Below are 18,694 nucleotides of genomic sequence, written 5' to 3'. Positions count from 1 at the left end.
ATTGTGGCTGAAAGATGAATTATTTCATGCTTTTTCCTTGGTTAGTGCCCTTAAGTCTATTTCCTAACCCTCTTGAGCAAGGCAATGAGAAAAGAACAGGGCAGTTAGTGTAAGGGAGCAGTAATTTCTGCGTTCCGTGCTACAACCTCAGAAGGAATCTTTAACAGCCTCGTGAACATTGGTAGAGGTGTCTTAAAATATGGAGAAAAAGTGTGGTTGAGTTAAAGTTCTTTGATTGTGGGTTTTGTCTAACTTCTGACTGACCTACGATTTAGTCTTGTTGTTATTAATGACCGCTTTATCACCTAGTAAATATTTGTTTTGCTTCATTTTCAGATGATAGTGCAATTTTTCTGTGACTGTATATTTGTGCTCAGAGCCTTAGCAACAAAACTAATTTGCTGCTAAAGATCAATGACATATATTTCTTTTGGTGGCAATGCTGGCTTGAGCAGCTTTTGCCATCTTTTTAGCTCTGCTGGTACAAATGTATTGTAAAACTTTTTGATCTGGACTGGGAACTGATGAAGATTTTAAAAAAAAAAAAAAATTACATACCTTTTTCCATTTGGAGGATATTGGCTTCTCGATGCAAGCCATTGCACATGGACACAAGCTGAGACACTGATATGAGGCTAGGAATGCAAAGCTGTGTCATGTAGCATGAACTGTAGAAGATAATATTGCCTCCAAAAGAAACACCTGTAGCTGTGGTGGAAGTATTCCATGGAAAGATGGAATATAGTTATTTCCTAATATTCAGTTGGTGAGGCTAACATTAGTATCACAAATAGGGCAGACTTACTGGATTTATCCTTAATTTAGTTAAGAGTTCAAGAGAGTTTTTCTCTTGCAAAATGGTAATATCTTGATTATTTTTTAGTAGTTGCTGCGTGTACTTTAAAGGCTTGGTTAATGGATGTTGTGTTATGGTTCTGTAAGAAATCAGTGTAACAACTCAATTTGAGTAACAAATTCAGTTAATGTAACAAAACACAATTTGAGAGTGTATTGAAGGGGAAGATGGTACTTTACACAAAATCAATCTGTGTTACTTCCTGTAAATAGATTTCATTCATTCACTTGCTTTCACATCACATGCTTACAAGCCCCATGATGTTTATGTTGAAGTGTTGTGACCAGAATTGTATGGGATATGGGGGACTATGAAGGTTTGCTGTTGAGGCCTTAGTAGTTATCTTGGATTATTCCTAATGAGCAATTTTTTTTTAGCTTTTTTTGTTTGGGATCTCTGGCATCTTGGCTGTTTTGGGGTACACTCAGTGTCCTGTCTCCCTGTTTGGGAGTCATGGGCAGAGTTCCTGAGTCTCATCCTCCTCTTGTTATCCTTGCTGGGATATTTTATGGCTCTAGACCTGTTCTTCAGCTTGCTACCTTATCTCTAGTCTTCAGTTTATTCTTAGTCTTTCTGTTACCTGGTTATTTGAATGAAACCACATCTGTGATGCTCTGTAGCCGTTAAAAAGTCATTCCTAACCTTTGTTCTATTCAGAGAACAGCTTTCACACTTCATTCAGACCAATTTTTCTATTTGTGACATGGATCTCTCCACTGCTGTCTCTTGGTCACTGCTTAGAAACACGGAGCAGAGGAATTTTTCCTTCAGAATTGCTATCTAGTTATTAATCTTATTTTTAGTAAAATCAGGTTATTGAGTTCTTTGACATCACTGGAGCAGATGTAAATAGATAATGGCATTACTTTTATAACAGACCCAAGGGATACCGAGTGATTTTGAGCATGAGAAAGTTTGTTTCCAAATCATATTGTTAATATGTAGTAACAACTATGGCTGAGCAAAACCAAATATGATCACTCACTTTCATGGCCATTTAGAATTCTTATCTCATCTGCTTTTGTTTTCTTGCAGGCAATACTCATTGTTGTTACAGTTGCCTTCGTTCAGGTAAGACAGCTGTTGTCCAAATAAGATTATTGCTTTTATGTAAACTCTTCTATTTGTAAGACTGAAGTAGTTGTCTTGATGCATTGTGCTGTGAATGGTTGAGTAAAGAGCTCTGTGCTTTCATCCAAGTCTTTTGCCCTTTCTAAAGTGCGTGATTTGTCCTGCTTTAACTACATTGACATTTATGCATCTATATTGGTATTATGCTCAGCCATAAAAGAGTACTTGTAAAGAAGCACTCAGAATAAACAGTGTAGAAGTACTTAAATATTTAACTTCATGTAAAATAGATTTTGAAAATGTAGCTCTGGCTTCAATTTTGTACAGAAATTAAAAAAAAAAATTGTCTTTAGGTAATTTTCCAAGTCATAAAACAGTTGTTTTCATTCTGTAAATACCCAGCTTTACTCAGTGTGTGCCTAAACCAAAATTGCTTTGTGTTTGTGCTTTATATCTTTGTTTACCTTAATTCTGTAATCTGTTTATTGAGTTAGAGATGAGTTGTGTTACCTTAGTTCTCCAAGGGCTAAGAGCATGAACACAGTATTTTTGGTACTAACTTGTTAAACTGTAGAACTTAATAATGTGTCTGATCCCTGAGTTTAGAAGTGTTACTGCAAGTATTACAAAGACCTGAAGATATTGAAGGAAAATGCAAAGGACCTCTGGTATTCTTTCAGAAGAAATGCGTGTAGGCAAATCTGTAAATTTTTCAGTGTTTGGACCATATTTGCTTTTTAAAGTATCTAATATAGAACTGTTGAAGGGCATCTCTTATCTGATTGTTTGGAATATTACTTTAATACAACTTTACTAATAAGATAAACTTCAGTAGATGTGAATGTATCTTATTGTTTAACTTTTGCCTGTTTCAAAAATATTATCTGCTTTGCTCTTTTTTAAATGTCTCTGCAGGAGTACAGATCAGAAAAATCTCTTGAAGAGCTTAGTAAACTTGTGCCTCCAGAATGCCATTGGTATGTAATTGTCCTTTTAGCCTTAAATTAAGTCATATTAAGTTTAATCTGAAATGAGTAAATGAAAAAAATTTTACTGAACTTATTGCCTTTGTATCAAGCTCTTATGCTGACATAGAACGTGCTTTGCTTTTGCTCATTTTAAAGATTGTTTTATGACCCAAAAAATTACTCCATATTGTCCATCTGAACTGTTCAAATGATGTTACTAATGTGTAACTTCTAAGAAACAAGCAGCAAATTAGAATTTGGGCAAAGAACAAGCAAAATACTTGGCTGAAACCAGTAACATTGTAATGCGTAGTCAACAGTGTGAATGCTTTTCTCAGACAAAATGCCAGAGAAGACATTCTTACTGCTCTTTATGTTTTTACCTACAGTGTACGAGAAGGTAGGGTGGAACATACACTTGCAAGAGATTTAGTCCCAGGTGATACAGTCTGCCTGTCAGTTGGAGACAGAGTCCCGGCTGATCTACGATTATTTGAGGTATATACCTAATATTGCTTTAATATATAATAACTTTTCTTTTTGTGGACGGAGGGGAAGATAAGATAGCCACTGAATACTGAAGTGCAGTAAGTGTTACTGTTTGGAATTCACAACTATTTTGATAGAAATTTTGAAATAATTGCTTTCCAAATGTAATTGTGCGTTCTTAACAATATGTGTAGTTTCTTATTGTAGGACATGAGAGGAAAGAGTTTTCCAATTTTATGTAGTAATGCATTCTTGAAAATTTTAGTTGAGTACTTTTTCCTCAATGTTAAACACGTTGTAAAATGATTGTTTTCAGTCTGAATGATAAGATATTGTGGCAGCTGGTTGCAGGTGTGTTTGAGTCTTTATTTGCATTAATCTTTAGGGTATAGTTTCAGTGTTCTCTGATAATGGAATATTAAAAAAAAAATTTGTGAAATTGTGCCAGTGTAATCATTTCTCTCTGATGCTTTTTCATCAGTGTGTGTTGTTATCTTCTAGTTTACTAAATATTTAATTTGTAACATTAGCACTGCTGGAAGTGCTTGAGTTGACACAGTAGCACTATAATAGTACTTGCAGATGCTCTAAAATTGAAGTGGAACGTATATATATTCATCTTGCTTATTTTGATGGTTTTGATTGAATAATGTCATGTTACTTTTCTGTCAGATTGGGCGTCCTCAGGTTGCCCAATATCTGGGCTATCTATCATGTTAAAGTAACTTCTGGATATGATGAGCTGTATATCCAGTATATCCACAGTTGATACTGGATTAATCAGTGTTCATTTTATAGACAAAGCCTAAACGAGCTAGTTTCTGAGTCAAATTTGTGGTGGTCTTGAGAAATTTGTCTGGATCATCTGTTGTTAACCCCTGTAGTGTAGTTAGTACTTGAGTGGGTTTGTTTTTTGTGACTGCAAACACTTTCTACTTCCCTCAGTGATTGTATAGTCTCTGCATTGGTATGCACCGTCTACTTTCTTGCTCATAAGCTTATAGCATGCTATGATAGCAGCATGCTTGGACCTCTTAAAGGAAAGCAGAAATGGAATTAGAAGTTTCTCAGCTGTCTGTAGCCCTACACCAGATGAAAATTTGTGCCATTCTTATCTCAACTACTCTTGCAGATCACGTGAAAATAAGAGCATGTCATCTTATTTTCATCTTGTGTCTACTGGGCATTGTTACGGGATGATGGGTTTTAAAAAAAAAAATTATATGGAGAGATCATCTTTTCAGAGAAAGAACTAGATCTCTCCTGCATATTCTGATTGATGCTGTCCTAGAAAATTGTAGAAGTGGTAATTAGGCACTGTTTACTTTCTGAAGCCTTTCATATATGTGAGAAGAAGTTTCTTAACTGGCCTAATCTTGTGGGGGCAATCTTGTTTTCCAAAATGTCTTTGAAGACCTTTTCTGGCCTAAGTTTTCTGTATGTTAATGAGTGGTCCATCAAGTTTTATGGTAATCTTTTCTAAAGCCAGAATATTACATCAAGAACTAACATACCTATAACAGTGTAGACTTGAAACACCGTTCTTTTTGGTAGTCATGATAAATGTTTTTGGAGCTCATGGCTAAATCTGAACAGTAGCAAAGTGGCATCTTCATCCTGTTTCAGATTGGAGTCTGAGGAATACATCACAAAGACAAAATTACTGTGGAACTTTCTGGAGCTAATCATTCTTTATGGCTTTGATTGCAAGATTCATTGCAGTTTTTGACAAGTGTCCCTTTTATTGATACAGCATCCATCTTTTAAAAGTGGGTACTGCACTGGTAACTATTTGAGAGAATAGCAGGAATTAGAGGGATTTGACTGGTCAGAAAGCACTTTAGTAAAGGTACTATCCTCTTTTAACATTGACTAAATTATTTTTGATCTAGCAGCCTGTGTTCATTTTGTTATCCAGCTAGAACTGGAGTGTGTCAGAGTTACCATGCCACTTAAAAAAAAAAAAACAAAACAAAACACCAAAAAACCCACAACTCGAACCTTGGAGTGATCTGCTATAGTGTGGTGGTACAGAGTGTAATGTAACTGATTCTTGTTTACTCCTTGTAAGTGATATCCTTTCAAAGAGTTTTGGCAATTGAATATTATTATGCATCCTTTAATGCTGTTTTTCTTGAGAAGGTTATGTTGAAATTTAGTGATGTGGTCACCAGTAGTGGCTTTATACTTTTTAGTAATGCAAAATTATTTTACTTACATTTTGTGAGCAGAATTTTATGATCCAGGCTTTGGCTCTGTTAGAGACCCATTAAAGTCAATACATTAAGATGTATGAATTGATGTCAGCTGGGGAAAGACATTTCTCTTAATTTTGTATTTTGGTAAGGTTTTTTTTTTTTTAGATTATATTTATGGAACACACATTTTATTTTCTTCATCTGTCAGCTGATTAATACAGAATAATTAATTTTTAGCTTTTCCTTCTCTAACTGCCCCTACATGCTACCAACAAACTACAGAAATAAAATCTAAACCAAAAAAAGACAGTTTCTGTTCCTCTAGTCTATGTGACTGTTGCCTGAATAGCATTTTTCCTATAGAGAATTCATGAAAAAAAACACTGTATGAAATATGGTTCTTGTTAGTGAGTTCTTAATGGACCATGATAGGAGGAAGTGGACAGAGGAAGAGTTGAGAGGATATGCACTTGTATTCCCAGTTAATTATTTTGTTTGGTGACAGAATGCATCACAGTTGCAACCTCTTGAATGTTATAGAAAAACAATCATGAACATAAAATTATGAGTAAACTTTGACTCTTCAAAGTGAGAGGTTGTTGCATTGCTGCAATATTCTGTAGGAGTGCTTGTTGCTTTGTTGATCCTTAAAATATGGTCAATATTGACATGGTTTCTTAATATATGAATAAATTAGATATAGTTTTAATGGTCAAAATTGGGAAACTTCTATTAACACTTCCAGCTACTTACAAAAGATTGTCATACTTTTTACCTATTTTGTTTTCAAAGGCTGTGGACCTTTCTATTGATGAATCCAGTCTCACAGGTGAGACAGCTCCTTGCTCTAAATCTACAGCTCCTCAGCCAGCAGCAACCAATGGAGACCTTACTTCTAGGAGCAATATTGCTTTCATGGGAACATTGGTCAGATGTGGAAAAGCAAAGGTAAAATCATTATTCATAGGGAAGAATATCTTCCATGTTTCAACTATTTGAAGGCAGTTCTTATTTTTGAAGTTCACCGATCAAATGAGAAATGTACTTTAATGACACATATATTTTGAGTTTTCTGAAACAATAGAAATGGAACAGAAATAGAAATTTTTACTGGCAATATGGAAGACTTCACTGTGATATGCTGCAGAGCTTTTCTCATTGGTGCTTTTTCAGACACCAGTTAAAAAGAAAACTAATCTAGGGCCAGTAAAGCTCAAATTTATAGGGAGCAGATGATGTGAAACTCTTCTGTCTAGGATGTGGTATTTTGCTTCTAGAGCTACATTCATGTGTTTGAAAACCTGTAACTGAAAATACAGTTGTGGCTAGTGTTAGATAGGTGTTACCCTATTTGAGTTTTGTTACTGGTAGTTACTAAAGACTTCAGCAGTGCACAGAATAGCAATTTGTTTCACAGAGGCAAAATGTTTTTTAGCAAAAATATTCCCTACTTGTGCCAAGAATTAATTTTGTAAACAAAGCTAACAAAATCATAGCAGACTAAATGGCATTTGCCCACTATTTGAGTCAAAGCTGTCAAGAGCAACCACTAACATTAAAATTAAACTTCAAATTTGAATTGGCTGTATTTTTGTTTTTTTAGGGGATAGTTATTGGAACAGGAGAAAACTCTGAATTTGGGGAGGTTTTCAAAATGATGCAAGCAGAAGAGGTAAGAGTGAATATTTACAAGCAAAGACATATATTTAAGTGTATATTTCATTCATTAAAACTTTGAATTTATTCCATAGGAACTTAGTTAAACTTAATTACATTGCTTTAGTATTTTTTTCCTCTAGTGAAATGAATCTTAGCTCTTGAACATGAAAGTAGTAATTGAATTCAGTGCAACAAAACAGTCATAGCTGACCTAAAAATATTAACTGTGAAAATAATATTCTGAACCTGTTCAGTGGAACAAATCTCATTGCAATTTGTGGAAGTTGAACTACGTTTGTGCAAAAGGGATTTGTATGACAGATTTGTGTGCTGCAGGCACAGGACTATGTTTTCCCTTGATTAGCAGTGTACTTTGGGGTTATGCATGTGTCTCCTGCTGCTTCATGATCTCCATCTTATCCTTTTATAAGCTCCCTTTGACTCTTGTATATCAAACTCCCACAGTGATTTCTTTTTTTTCTTTATTGCAGTACACTGATCCACATGGGAATTCAGACTCTTGAGTGCTTTGTGTATCTAGGGCCTTCTAGTTTCTTCTCTGGCTGCCTGACCAATGTAGGATCATAAGGAGACAGTCTATCTCCAGCTGTCAGGACATGATCAGGCAGAGTATAGGCAGCAGTCTTTTTTCCAGATATTTACATTTCTGAAATCTGTGAAAAAAGAGCAACTAAGGGCATTAAATGCATCAGCCAGGGGTGCATCACCAACCTCATGTTAGCTGCAGTGCCTTGCGACACCTTTCAAAGGAATACTGCAGTCCAGCCACCGAAGTGGAATCCACTTTAATACATGTGAGGAAAATATGGTCATCTGTTCAATAGTATTTAGTTTGTATTGTAACAAGTGTAGTTATTAATAAAAAACCCACAAGAAAAAGAACCCTATGTGAGCATTCTACACCAACAACATTCTGAAAGATCAGAGTATCATAGGGTTATTTTTTATGTTTATATTACCGTAAACTCATTTTAAAAGTAAACTTTGAAGGTAAGAGTGAATCAAACTTGATACCAGCTTTCTCATAGAGTGTATGCACTTTTTTCATAACTTGTTGAACAAAGATGATTTTACAATGACCTGTCTTCCTTTTTTTGCCATGCTTTCTATACAGTAGTCCACCATATATTGCTATTAAAAACCCCAAACTTACTGGCATCCAATGTAAAAAAAAAAAAAAAAAAAAAAAAAAAAAATTAAAAAAAATCCACTTTCCTGGGTGGTGTTTTTTTTTTTTTAATGAAAACTTTTTTGCTTTGTGTCCCCTCCTACTTTCTGTGCTCTCCACCCCCCCCCTCCCCACCCCCCCCCCCAGCACTAGATTGTCTAAATATTTCCATAGTTTCCTGTTTGGCTAAATTGTATTTTCTGCAGGTGATTAACAAATTCCTTTTGAGATATAATTGGCTTCCGGGGCTCTAATGCCTCTATCTCAAAAAGTCAGTTTTATTCTTGCTATCAAGAACTTCTCGGTCTTGGAAGAAGTGCAGTGGCTTTTAGTCAGCATGATTGTTTTTTTAGTGGTTTTTTTTTTTTAAATAAAATCTTTGATATGACCTTTTGTATTAGACTTGCTGTAGACATCACAAAGCTCCCAAAGAATATTTCTAATAAACTTTTCATTTCATTGAAGTGTTCTTGAATCTTCTTGAATTCTCCACAAGAATGGAACAGAGTAGTCTGTTTTCACAAAGTAAACATATCGAAACACAGGGTATAACTGCATCTTATTCACTGACAGTGTCTTGAAATTTGCACGTCTGAAGTAATATGTGATACAGTTCATGCTTTTTAACCTGTGCTTGTTGACTGCTGCATGTTTACCATTCATCAAGGCTCCAAAGACACCTCTGCAGAAGAGCATGGATCTCTTGGGAAAACAGCTTTCCTTGTATTCCTTTGGTATAATAGGTAAGAGAACTTATGTAAAAGAATTGCAAATAATTATGTAACTGAAACTAATGTGTAGGCTTGGGAAAATGGAAGGCTTGATCCTTTTTTTTTTTTTTTAAATATTTTGGCTTATTTTATTGGTCACTTTGAGTTCATGCCACTAATCATCTGAAGAGCACAAATGTGGCACGACTTTAATCATAAGGGTGTTTGCTTGCCTCTTCCTGCAAACATAGTTCTCTGACTTTTGGTCCTCTAAATGCTTCCTTTTAAATTGCAATGTGTCTTGTATTCTGATTCAAGGTATGTATAAATGAGTACCTCACTGTTGGTATGATTGGGCAACTTGACTGGCAGAAACTTGCTTCACCTTTGCTATACTGATGGAATCATGCTTTGACAGTGAAGGAAATAATAGATGTATATTGTGTAATATAAGTAGCACAATTATAAGCTTGGTTTTGGCTATTTGAGTTTTTTTTTTCTTGTTCCTATGAGGCTACGGTACATGTTGGTTTTACATTTATCCTGACGACTGGTTTTTTTATAGGAGTTATTATGCTGGTTGGCTGGTTGCAAGGAAAGCATATCCTTGATATGTTCACAATTGGTGTGAGGTAAGATTTTTGTTTTTAAATAGCGTAAATTGGGCATTACAGCAAGTGTCTGAAAGCTAGTGATGCATATTATAATATGCTTGCACACAGACTGTGCTTTTAAGTTCACATAAGTAATTCAAAATGAAAATAGACTTTGTGCTGTAAAAAAGCAAATTCATACTCTAATGATACAGTATGTTCTTGTCAGTCTTAAACTGTGCATTTGTATGGTGATTTCTGAGTGTCTTGTGAAACATCTGCAAGTAGACAATAGAGTTGTACAGTTTGAATTTCTATCACTGAGTAAATGAAGTAAATGTAATTTTATAAGTGGCATCAGACAAAACTAAGTTACTACAAGCCTTGTGTCATGTGGTTCATTAGCCCATTTTCTAGCGCATTATGGAAGCTTGATCCCAGGGTGTTGTCAGCTGAGAATAACACTGAATTGAGATGATCTAACTCCTGTACTCTTAGAAAAGTTGCTGAGTTGCTAATTACATGGACAGTGCATAAGGCAGAAGTGTTTCTTTAAATGACAGGATCAGACTCTGGAGATTTACCCTTTTGGGTGGGTTGGGGAAGCACCAGGAACTGCATCTTTGAGCATTGTGTAATGAGTTATTGTGATCTTGTTTACACTGTTATCAGGTTTTTTATTTGTTTGGTTTTTAAATGACCTTCTGGGCCATTCCCACACTTAGCTTGCTGCCACATCATGATCTGGAAGTAACAGCTGTGGATCAGTGGTCACTTGAAGTGGTGGCATTTCCCGGTTCTGTTTAGTGCTGACTACACTTACTCTTCACAATCTGGGCTGCTTTGTGCAGTCCTAATTAGTGTTTTGTATAGGCAAAACAGATGTACAATTGATTTCTCCCTCCCTCCAACTTTTCTTCATACTTTTGCATAAGTAATGAGTAGAAATGTCTAAGTTACTACATTTTGTTACTGTCTTCAGTGTGTATCATATAATGAATGGTATACAGCTAGAATCACATGGCAGCTACTTCCTTTCACTTTTAACCTCAGTGAACAGACAGCTACAGACACAATGTTCTGAAGTGTAAATGCATCATTACTATGTATTCATGTATGATGTTCTAAGGTAAGATTTGTATATTTACTATCATTACAGTTTGGCTGTAGCAGCAATCCCTGAAGGACTCCCAATTGTGGTAACAGTGACACTGGCCCTTGGTGTGATGAGAATGGTGAAGAAACGGGCTATTGTAAAAAAACTGCCTATTGTTGAAACTTTAGGTATGACTAGACTAACTTAGAGATAGTATTTTGATACAAATGTTAGGAAATCAGCACAAATATTGATGACTAAAATAAAGCAGGTATTCTTATTTTGCTAGCAATGTGGTGGTATCTTTAAAACATTTCTAAATTGAATGCATTTTACACAGTTAGAATTCAGGTATATGTTTTTGTGGGCCCTCCAACTACTGGGTTTTTTTTATTTAACTGAAATAAACAGTCTGTCAGTTAATATCATGCCACACGAGCAATACTCTAAACTGTGTGAGTGATTGGATGTATGGAGTACTCTTTATACTTGTTTGCTGTAGGAAGTTCTTGTTAAATAAGACTTGTAAAATGTTTTTGAAACTAAATTTTTGGTGTAAACTTAGGAATGATATTGACAGTTGGAAAAAAATCCAAATTTGAATATTAGAAAAAGCTTTGTAATCATAATGCACCTTCAGGATGTTATGCTGCTCATATTAAAACTTAAAATCATTTAAAAACATTAAAACTTAAAAACGTTAAAGCTTAAAAACATTCTGTACACAGTTTCAGTCATGAAACATGTAAAGCACAGGACATGGTAAAGAAATAGAAATACTAAGTTAAATAATTCTGCTGCATTTGAATTTCTTTCTGCATTTGAAGATTGGAAATATTTTTTTTCCAATGCCTTTAGCAGAGTTTCATTAGTATTGCAAGGTTTTTTTGTTGCTTTTGCAATTCCTGCTGTCGTGTCCAAAAATGTGACAATACTGCAACACTCGGTCAAAATACTCTTTTCCTGAGTTAAAAAGGCATATACAAATTTCACATTTCTGGAATCTTTTCAACCTTATTAAAATTTGCAGATTTAATAGTAAGTCACACTTGTGTAACAAAAGTGTTGTGGCTAGTGTTAGAGAGATGTTGCACTTTTTGGTAAAGAATGATTGCTGTAAAGCAGGCTCTTAGCTTTCCTCCTCACCAGCAGATTTTGCAATTGAGATTTCGGTAATGTAGTTCGAGATACAGTGGAATAAAATGAATGAGAGGTGGTGAATGGAAGCATTTCAGATGAGTTGTGAATTTGGGATTTTCATTAGGGTTTTCTTGATTTATTGGACAAACTTGTGAAGAACCTTGTACAGCTATTCATTAATAGTTGAAAATTGGCTGTCTGTTAAATCTCATTTTGTTTTTTCACAAAGACAGCTGCAGTATTTCTAGAAATTTGCTTGTCTTGAATACTTTTGTTCTTGTTAGTTACTTTGTTCTAAACAAGCATTGTCTTATAAATGTTAATTGGTTATTTCAGGTTGTTGCAACGTAATTTGTTCAGATAAAACTGGAACTCTGACAAAGAATGAAATGACTGTTACTCATATTTTTACTTCAGATGGGCAGCATGCTGAGGTATGTAGTGAGACTCTTAGACTTTAATTTTCCTTTTTACTTTGTTGTGTGTATCAGCTGAAACATGCTTGAGTATACTGCAGGTAAAGCATCAGTTAAGAAAGCGTAAATTTGTTGCACCAAACTCCTGTTTGTCAACTTCCAGCTAATTCTGTTCTTCAGTTCATTTAGTATTGCAGCCTTTGAGCTGTGTTATCCAAGACTTCTCTGGTTACAGAAGAATTTTTTGTATAATACGTTAAGTTCTTAAATCTCTTGATGGCTGTAGGTCACAATAAGACAGATGCTGAGATACAGCACAAAGACAAGTTGAGAGATTGTGCTTTTCTTCAGTACAGAAAGTTGAGGCTATTTTTCTGTTGCAGGTGCATAAAAATAAAATTTGCATGTTACAAACATTTAAAATAGGGATATCCAGCTTTTCGCTAAAAGACAATTTATCGTGTGAACCCTTCATACTGAGTATGTGCTGTCATTCTTGCTTTTTCATAATGGATGGAATTGGAAGTAGGAGCAGGACATGAAACAGTGGTGGTTGAGGTTGGGGAGTTGCTGCAAAGACTGAAGTAAATGCACAAAAGAGAAGCAAAAGCAGCAGGAATGGAAAAGCAGCAAGGTGTAGAACTAGGTGTGATTTCATGGGACTGTTTTAAACAAGTTCTTAAATTCTCAAGCTCTTCTTGATCAGGGTTTCTTTTCCACATTACAGTTAATAGAGGGTCTTGTCATTGACTGTTGTAAGCATAAACACTGGCATTTTTTCTTATTCTTTCCTGTTATTTACCTATGTTTGCTTATATATCCTGGTATTTATTTTTCTATTCTTAGAATTCTATACAGGAATACTGTAACTGCTTTTTCTTTACTACTAGCACAGTTTGTTTACATCTGGGTCAAATCAGCTCCTTTTTCCTAATTGAAAGAGAACTTGAAATGGCTGTAAAATGTATTAGCTGTTAATGCTGTAGACATGAAGACTTTTTTAGGATCCTAGTGGGATGCCTGGTTTTTATGCAGTAAAAATACAATTTTACTGTTTTTAACACCTCTCTGAGGTCTCAGCTGAGAGGCTGTTCAACTATGGTTTTTTTTTTTTTTTTTCCTTACTGGATGAAAGTAGGGCTCTGCTCTGTACTTCCATTCCCCTGCGGGGGGTATGCATTATTAACCAGGATAAAGATGAATACGAGGAAAAAAATAGAAAGCAAAAGAAAGAAGAAAAAAGAAAGTGTGCCTAATACTGTAAGGAAACAACATACACTGCATTTATTTATACTAAGGAATATAATTGTACTTTTTTTTAAAAATCAGTCTCTAATATATTTCATCAAACTCACTGCCCTCAGAGGTTTTTATTCCTTAATCTAGTACCTGCTACATTAGAAGCTGAGTAGGAGAGTCCATTCACACTGAGTAAAATCAGTCATTATGAAGGGTCTTTTTTAATTTTCTAATTTTTTCAGTTTTCTGTAGTTTATAGTAAAAAGCTAAGATTAAAACAGTTCATGAACCTAGTGAACATTACATTGCATACTGCCTTTGGCTGTTTGTCTTGCAGGTTACTGGAGTAGGTTATAACAGGTTTGGAGAAGTGATGCTCGATGGTGAAGTTATTCATGGTTATAACAACCCATCCATTAGCAAAATTGTTGAGGTAAGATCTTGGCACAGAGAGGTGAGTTTTAATTGATGATGTAGCACAAGAGCTTTGCATGGCACTTACTTTGTGTTCTGTTTTCTCCCCTTTCCTTCCTCATCTTTTAGGCCGGTTGTGTGTGCAATGATGCTTTGATTAGAAACAACACATTAATGGGGAAGCCTACAGAAGGGGCTTTAATCGCGCTTGCTATGAAGGTGCGTACTTGATGGTGCTTTTTGGATTCATGGCAGGTGGGAAGTGTAAGTCATGGTTTTGGGTTTTTCCTCACTTTCTTCTTTGGGTCTCCTAGATTTGTGTTGCAACTGCTCATCTCCTATGTTTCGTATCTGTTGGAAATCTTTGGGCATTCTGAAAGATGAGAAAAAATGATGTAGAACTGAAGTAAAATCTTTATTTTCATCTTTTTGCACTTAGTACTGTCTTTTTGATTGTTGTTGAATATTGAGTGTGCTGTTTCTTTCCCAGTTCTCATCAGAAGCAGTAAGAAGTTGATAACTGATGTATTGGTGACTGCAGCATTTATAGGGCCCTTTAAGTGTGGGGCACAGGTAGTTTGAATTGTGGATGCTGTGATGAAATGTTTTGGCTTTTTTTAATAATGTTGTGACACATCCATTACAGCTACTGAGAAATGTGGCAAGGCATCTTAGCACTTGATTTTTTTTCTGTGATGGTGAATAAACTCAAAAACATTGAAAGATGAATGCATTTACAGTCTTTCTCTCCCTGAGTAACTGAGGCCTGAGATTTATCTATCTTCTTGCTGAGACTCATTCCAAGTCCCCAGTCTTTGACTGGAAAGGACCAGAGTGATGTTATTTTGGCAAGAGCCTGTAGAAACTGAGAAGAACAGGAGTCTTTCACATCTGTTGCTGGCAAGGGAGGTAGTGAAGGAGTTGTGAAGCTCTGTAAGTACTAAGAATGGCTTACGGCAGGGTGCTGCTTCTGCATCTTCTTTAATCAGCACTTTCTGTTGGACTTGGTTAAGGGTAGAGCATGGAATGCTGCAAGTTGCATCAGGGGTGGGGAGAGAACAGCATTTGAAATGAAATGCATTTTGTCTGGAGTCTTCATGGTTAGTTTCAGATTAAATGTGTGGGTGATTCTGATCACTAAAAAAAAAAAGTCATTTCAGGTTGGATCATTCAAACTTAAAATCAGTGACTTGCCTTCTCCAGACTTTGCCACAGTCTTGTGTTACAATTTTGTAGGCCCTCCTAGCAGAGAAATTACATAGAAGATAGATATATAAAAAAAAAAAAAATTTAAAAAAATGCATTGGGGCGATAGACATGTTTTATCAAACCAAGAGCTACATTGCTAGCCATTGCAAGACTTGTGTTTGTGGATGGTCATAATCTACGAAGTATTTCAAGATCCTTGGATCAAAGATAGTATATAGTGTTAAATAGTCTGATTTATGCTGAAGCCTGAAAGAAGCTTCTAGGTTCTTTCAGTGCTAGTTCGTCTGAAGTTTGTCTAAACTGGAACAGTGTGCTCAAAAGCAACTTTGGAGATGAAACTGGTTTTTAACTAAGTAATGGTTGTTAGCTAAGATGTCTCAACAAGTCAATAAATTGTATAGCTGTTTGAAAAGAAAAGGTCCTGACATTGTGGTGGTACTTCTGTTTTATACAGATGGGTTTAGATGGACTCCAGGAAGACTATATAAGGAAGGCTGAATATCCCTTTAGCTCAGAACAAAAATGGATGGCTGTTAAATGTGTTCACAGAACGCAGCAGGTAAACTTCAATCACTGTCTCCTTGTACACTGGCTCTGTAGAATGGTTATCAACCTTGTTTAATATCCTCATTTTTCACTTCAGAAGTTATGGCAGGCTGGTAGTAGTGCACAGTCCTGGGAAAATGGCTTGATAATAGACACAGTTTTAGTTTCAAGTTCTGAAGTGGAGATTAAGAATCACAAGAAATTCTTCCCATAAAAGGCATACTGGGAAATTATTTTAAGTATTTCGATATCTGAGACTTTGAATGTATACCTGGCTGTTCTTTCTTTCTTCTCCTCCCTCCTCAGACATCTAAAGCAATTCTGCCAATCTTCTGCTGTTTCAGTGCTACATAGTTACATAATGAATTAAGAGCAAGAAGATGCATTGATGTTCAATAGTAAAATTTCTTTTGTTTGAAAACACGTTTTCTGGTTTTGATGCAGACAGCACGTTCCTCAGTGTTGACAGATTTTATTGATGTCAACAGTGTCCTGGATTATCAATACAAACCATTCTTTAACATCTCTTTCTATCTTCTGATGCTTTCACATACATATTTGCATTCATATTTCATTTAGACCAAACTGAATGTTTTTGTTACAAATATTGACATCATCACTGCCAGTCTGATTACCGGACCCTTCTAGGTAATATGTGCAACAACAGACCTTAGCTTGGATTTATGGAAAACTTCCTAGTACTTCTGACCAAAAAACCACTTGCTGACAGTGTTCAAGTATCACAGTAAAATCTTTGCTTTGGAAACAAAGCATTTGAGTCCTTTTATCTATATGGATAATATGGTTGTATTATCCTTGTTTGTATAAAGAGTGGCGAGCAGGAATTGCTATATGATTTTCATCCATGTAAGGATTTACTGTGTCTGTGTTTTGGTATCAGCGTTTTTAAAAGATTGTTGAAAAATTGGTAAGAGTTCTAAAGGGAGCATAAATGCTTTGAAGACTAAGAAAATGCAGTGGATTTAAACTTAGAGCTCTATCAGTTAAGCCTACCAGAAAGATTGAGGTAACTTGACTACTGTGCATAAATACCTTCGCAGGGAGAAAACAGATAAATTAAAAAAGAGCTTTTTAGTTCAACAGGAGAGATGATGAGAATCAGTGATTGGAAATTGAGCTGAGGCAGCAATTCTTAATGGAAAAGGGGGGAAGGGAAGGCATGGCATGAGTTGATTTAACATTGGAGTTCAGTGTTCAAGGTAGGTGGTGGATTCTCAGTCCCTTGATACCATCAAGGCTATAGATGGCTATCTGGAAAATATTAGTTGTTAGGCATGGTACAAAGATGCAGGTGATGTTTAATGACCTGTGCAGCTGGTCAGATGATGAGCTAAAAGTCTTTCAGGTCTAATGTTCTGTGTAGGTTTAACTTCTGTCCTTTGCATGGCCTCTTTTAGTCTATAAACTGTGACCCACAGTGTCTAATGTATATGATGTCTACTGAAATGAGATATTGATTATTAGCTTGGCTCTTTTGACATTACCACTCGTGAACATACACTATACAGAGATACTCAAAAGAACAGATTTTTAGGTTCAGAAGTGTAACTTTGATTTGCATTATGTTCTGAAGACTCTTAAGTACAGATATGCCATTCTTATGTGTGCATGTGTATGTACTTGTGTGTGTGTATGTTTATACATACACACATGTGCACACAACAATTCTTTTTCCTTTTAGGACAAACCTGAAGTTTGCTTTATGAAAGGTGCTTATGAACAAGTCATTAGGTACTGTACATCATATAACTGTAAGGGGCAAACCCTGCCTCTTGTTCAGCAACAGAGAGAGCAATACCAGCAAGAGAAGACATCTATGGGCTCTGCAGGACTTAGGGGTAAGGCTGTTTCAGTGTCTCAAAATAACCCATTTTTTTTTAAAATGGCACTGCTTATTGTTTAAAAAAAAAAAACAAACAAACAGGACCAACCAAAAACACTAGGAATTTTTTTTTGTTCAGTAAGTGCCACTGGGTTGTTTAGTTTTTCCTTAAAATGGAGGAGTGGAAAAACAGGTGCTGTTGCCTAAGGCCTGTATAATAACATGATTAAATTGCAAAGGGTGAGCAAAGGCACTGCTGGTTCTTGTCATCTCTCACATATGACCATAACTGAACAGTACATTGCTAGCTATGAGCTTCCATATCTCATTATAGATGTCTGTGGATTTTTAAAATGTGAATGTGTATATTTTTCTATTACTTTGGCTCCTGGCACCTTTGTGAGTTAGGCTAGCACAACTGATTGCAGGTCAGAAGATGCCATTAGAACTACCTTTTATGTTAACAAGCTGTGTAGATTTTTTTAAATGTAACTGAAAGTATTTTTCACAAGATGATTGATAGGAGGTGATTGTGGGCAAGCATTATGGATGGCTGGCTTTCTTTGGCCTCTTTAAAGACACTTCTAGGCTGTTAAGTCCAACCACAGCTTTTAAATTTTTTTTTTTTTGAAGGTAGGGGTACTTGTGGCTCAGGAAATTCCTAAGATGCAAATTATTAGAAACTGAGAGGATATGCTAGAAGTAGTATTTCTTTGTGCTGTTTTGTTTGGGCAGTCATTCTTTGTGTCTGCTTCAGACCACTGTCAAACAAAAAAATCTAGGGTAATGTTTTGAAAAAAGTGAACTTGCTTTTCCCTTACAACTCTGATGTCATTTAAATATATTTGAATTAAGATTCCTACTGTAAAAGACATTGCAGAAAATATTCAGCATGTACTCAATGAAATCTTCTCTCTAAAAGAAAAAAAACAAAGCAGAAAAAAATGCCAGCTGATCCTCCCTTTCATCCTGTTGCATAAAAGACCATGCATGTGCAGAGAAACCACAAAGCTAGATGCCGTTCTCTTTCCACAGAGTGAAAGTATAAACACTTTCAT

General features: G+C 35.6%; 1 protein-coding gene across 2 annotated transcripts in view; it reads left to right on the top strand.

Moving 5' to 3' along the window:
* The window catches only part of ATP2C1 (ATPase secretory pathway Ca2+ transporting 1), an 80,271-nt gene that overhangs the window by 44,686 nt on the left and 16,891 nt on the right, over positions 1 to 18,694 (top strand). For both annotated transcript variants that reach the window (XM_050892732.1, XM_050892731.1), the window contains 13 exons: positions 1,892 to 1,927; positions 2,843 to 2,904; positions 3,285 to 3,393; positions 6,375 to 6,530; positions 7,186 to 7,254; positions 9,098 to 9,173; positions 9,706 to 9,772; positions 10,893 to 11,017; positions 12,306 to 12,403; positions 13,962 to 14,057; positions 14,168 to 14,257; positions 15,702 to 15,806; positions 17,496 to 17,652. In XM_050892732.1, coding sequence (XP_050748689.1) covers positions 1,892 to 1,927; positions 2,843 to 2,904; positions 3,285 to 3,393; positions 6,375 to 6,530; positions 7,186 to 7,254; positions 9,098 to 9,173; positions 9,706 to 9,772; positions 10,893 to 11,017; positions 12,306 to 12,403; positions 13,962 to 14,057; positions 14,168 to 14,257; positions 15,702 to 15,806; positions 17,496 to 17,652 — 1,246 coding nt within the window. The remainder of the gene's footprint in view (positions 1 to 1,891; positions 1,928 to 2,842; positions 2,905 to 3,284; positions 3,394 to 6,374; positions 6,531 to 7,185; positions 7,255 to 9,097; positions 9,174 to 9,705; positions 9,773 to 10,892; positions 11,018 to 12,305; positions 12,404 to 13,961; positions 14,058 to 14,167; positions 14,258 to 15,701; positions 15,807 to 17,495; positions 17,653 to 18,694) is intronic.

The sequence above is a fragment of the Gymnogyps californianus genome, chromosome 2, assembly GCF_018139145.2.
Source record: "Gymnogyps californianus isolate 813 chromosome 2, ASM1813914v2, whole genome shotgun sequence".
NCBI lineage: Eukaryota > Metazoa > Chordata > Aves > Accipitriformes > Cathartidae > Gymnogyps > Gymnogyps californianus.
The sequence above is the reverse complement of the archived record's forward strand: the minus strand, read 5'-3'. Positions and strand labels throughout refer to the sequence as shown.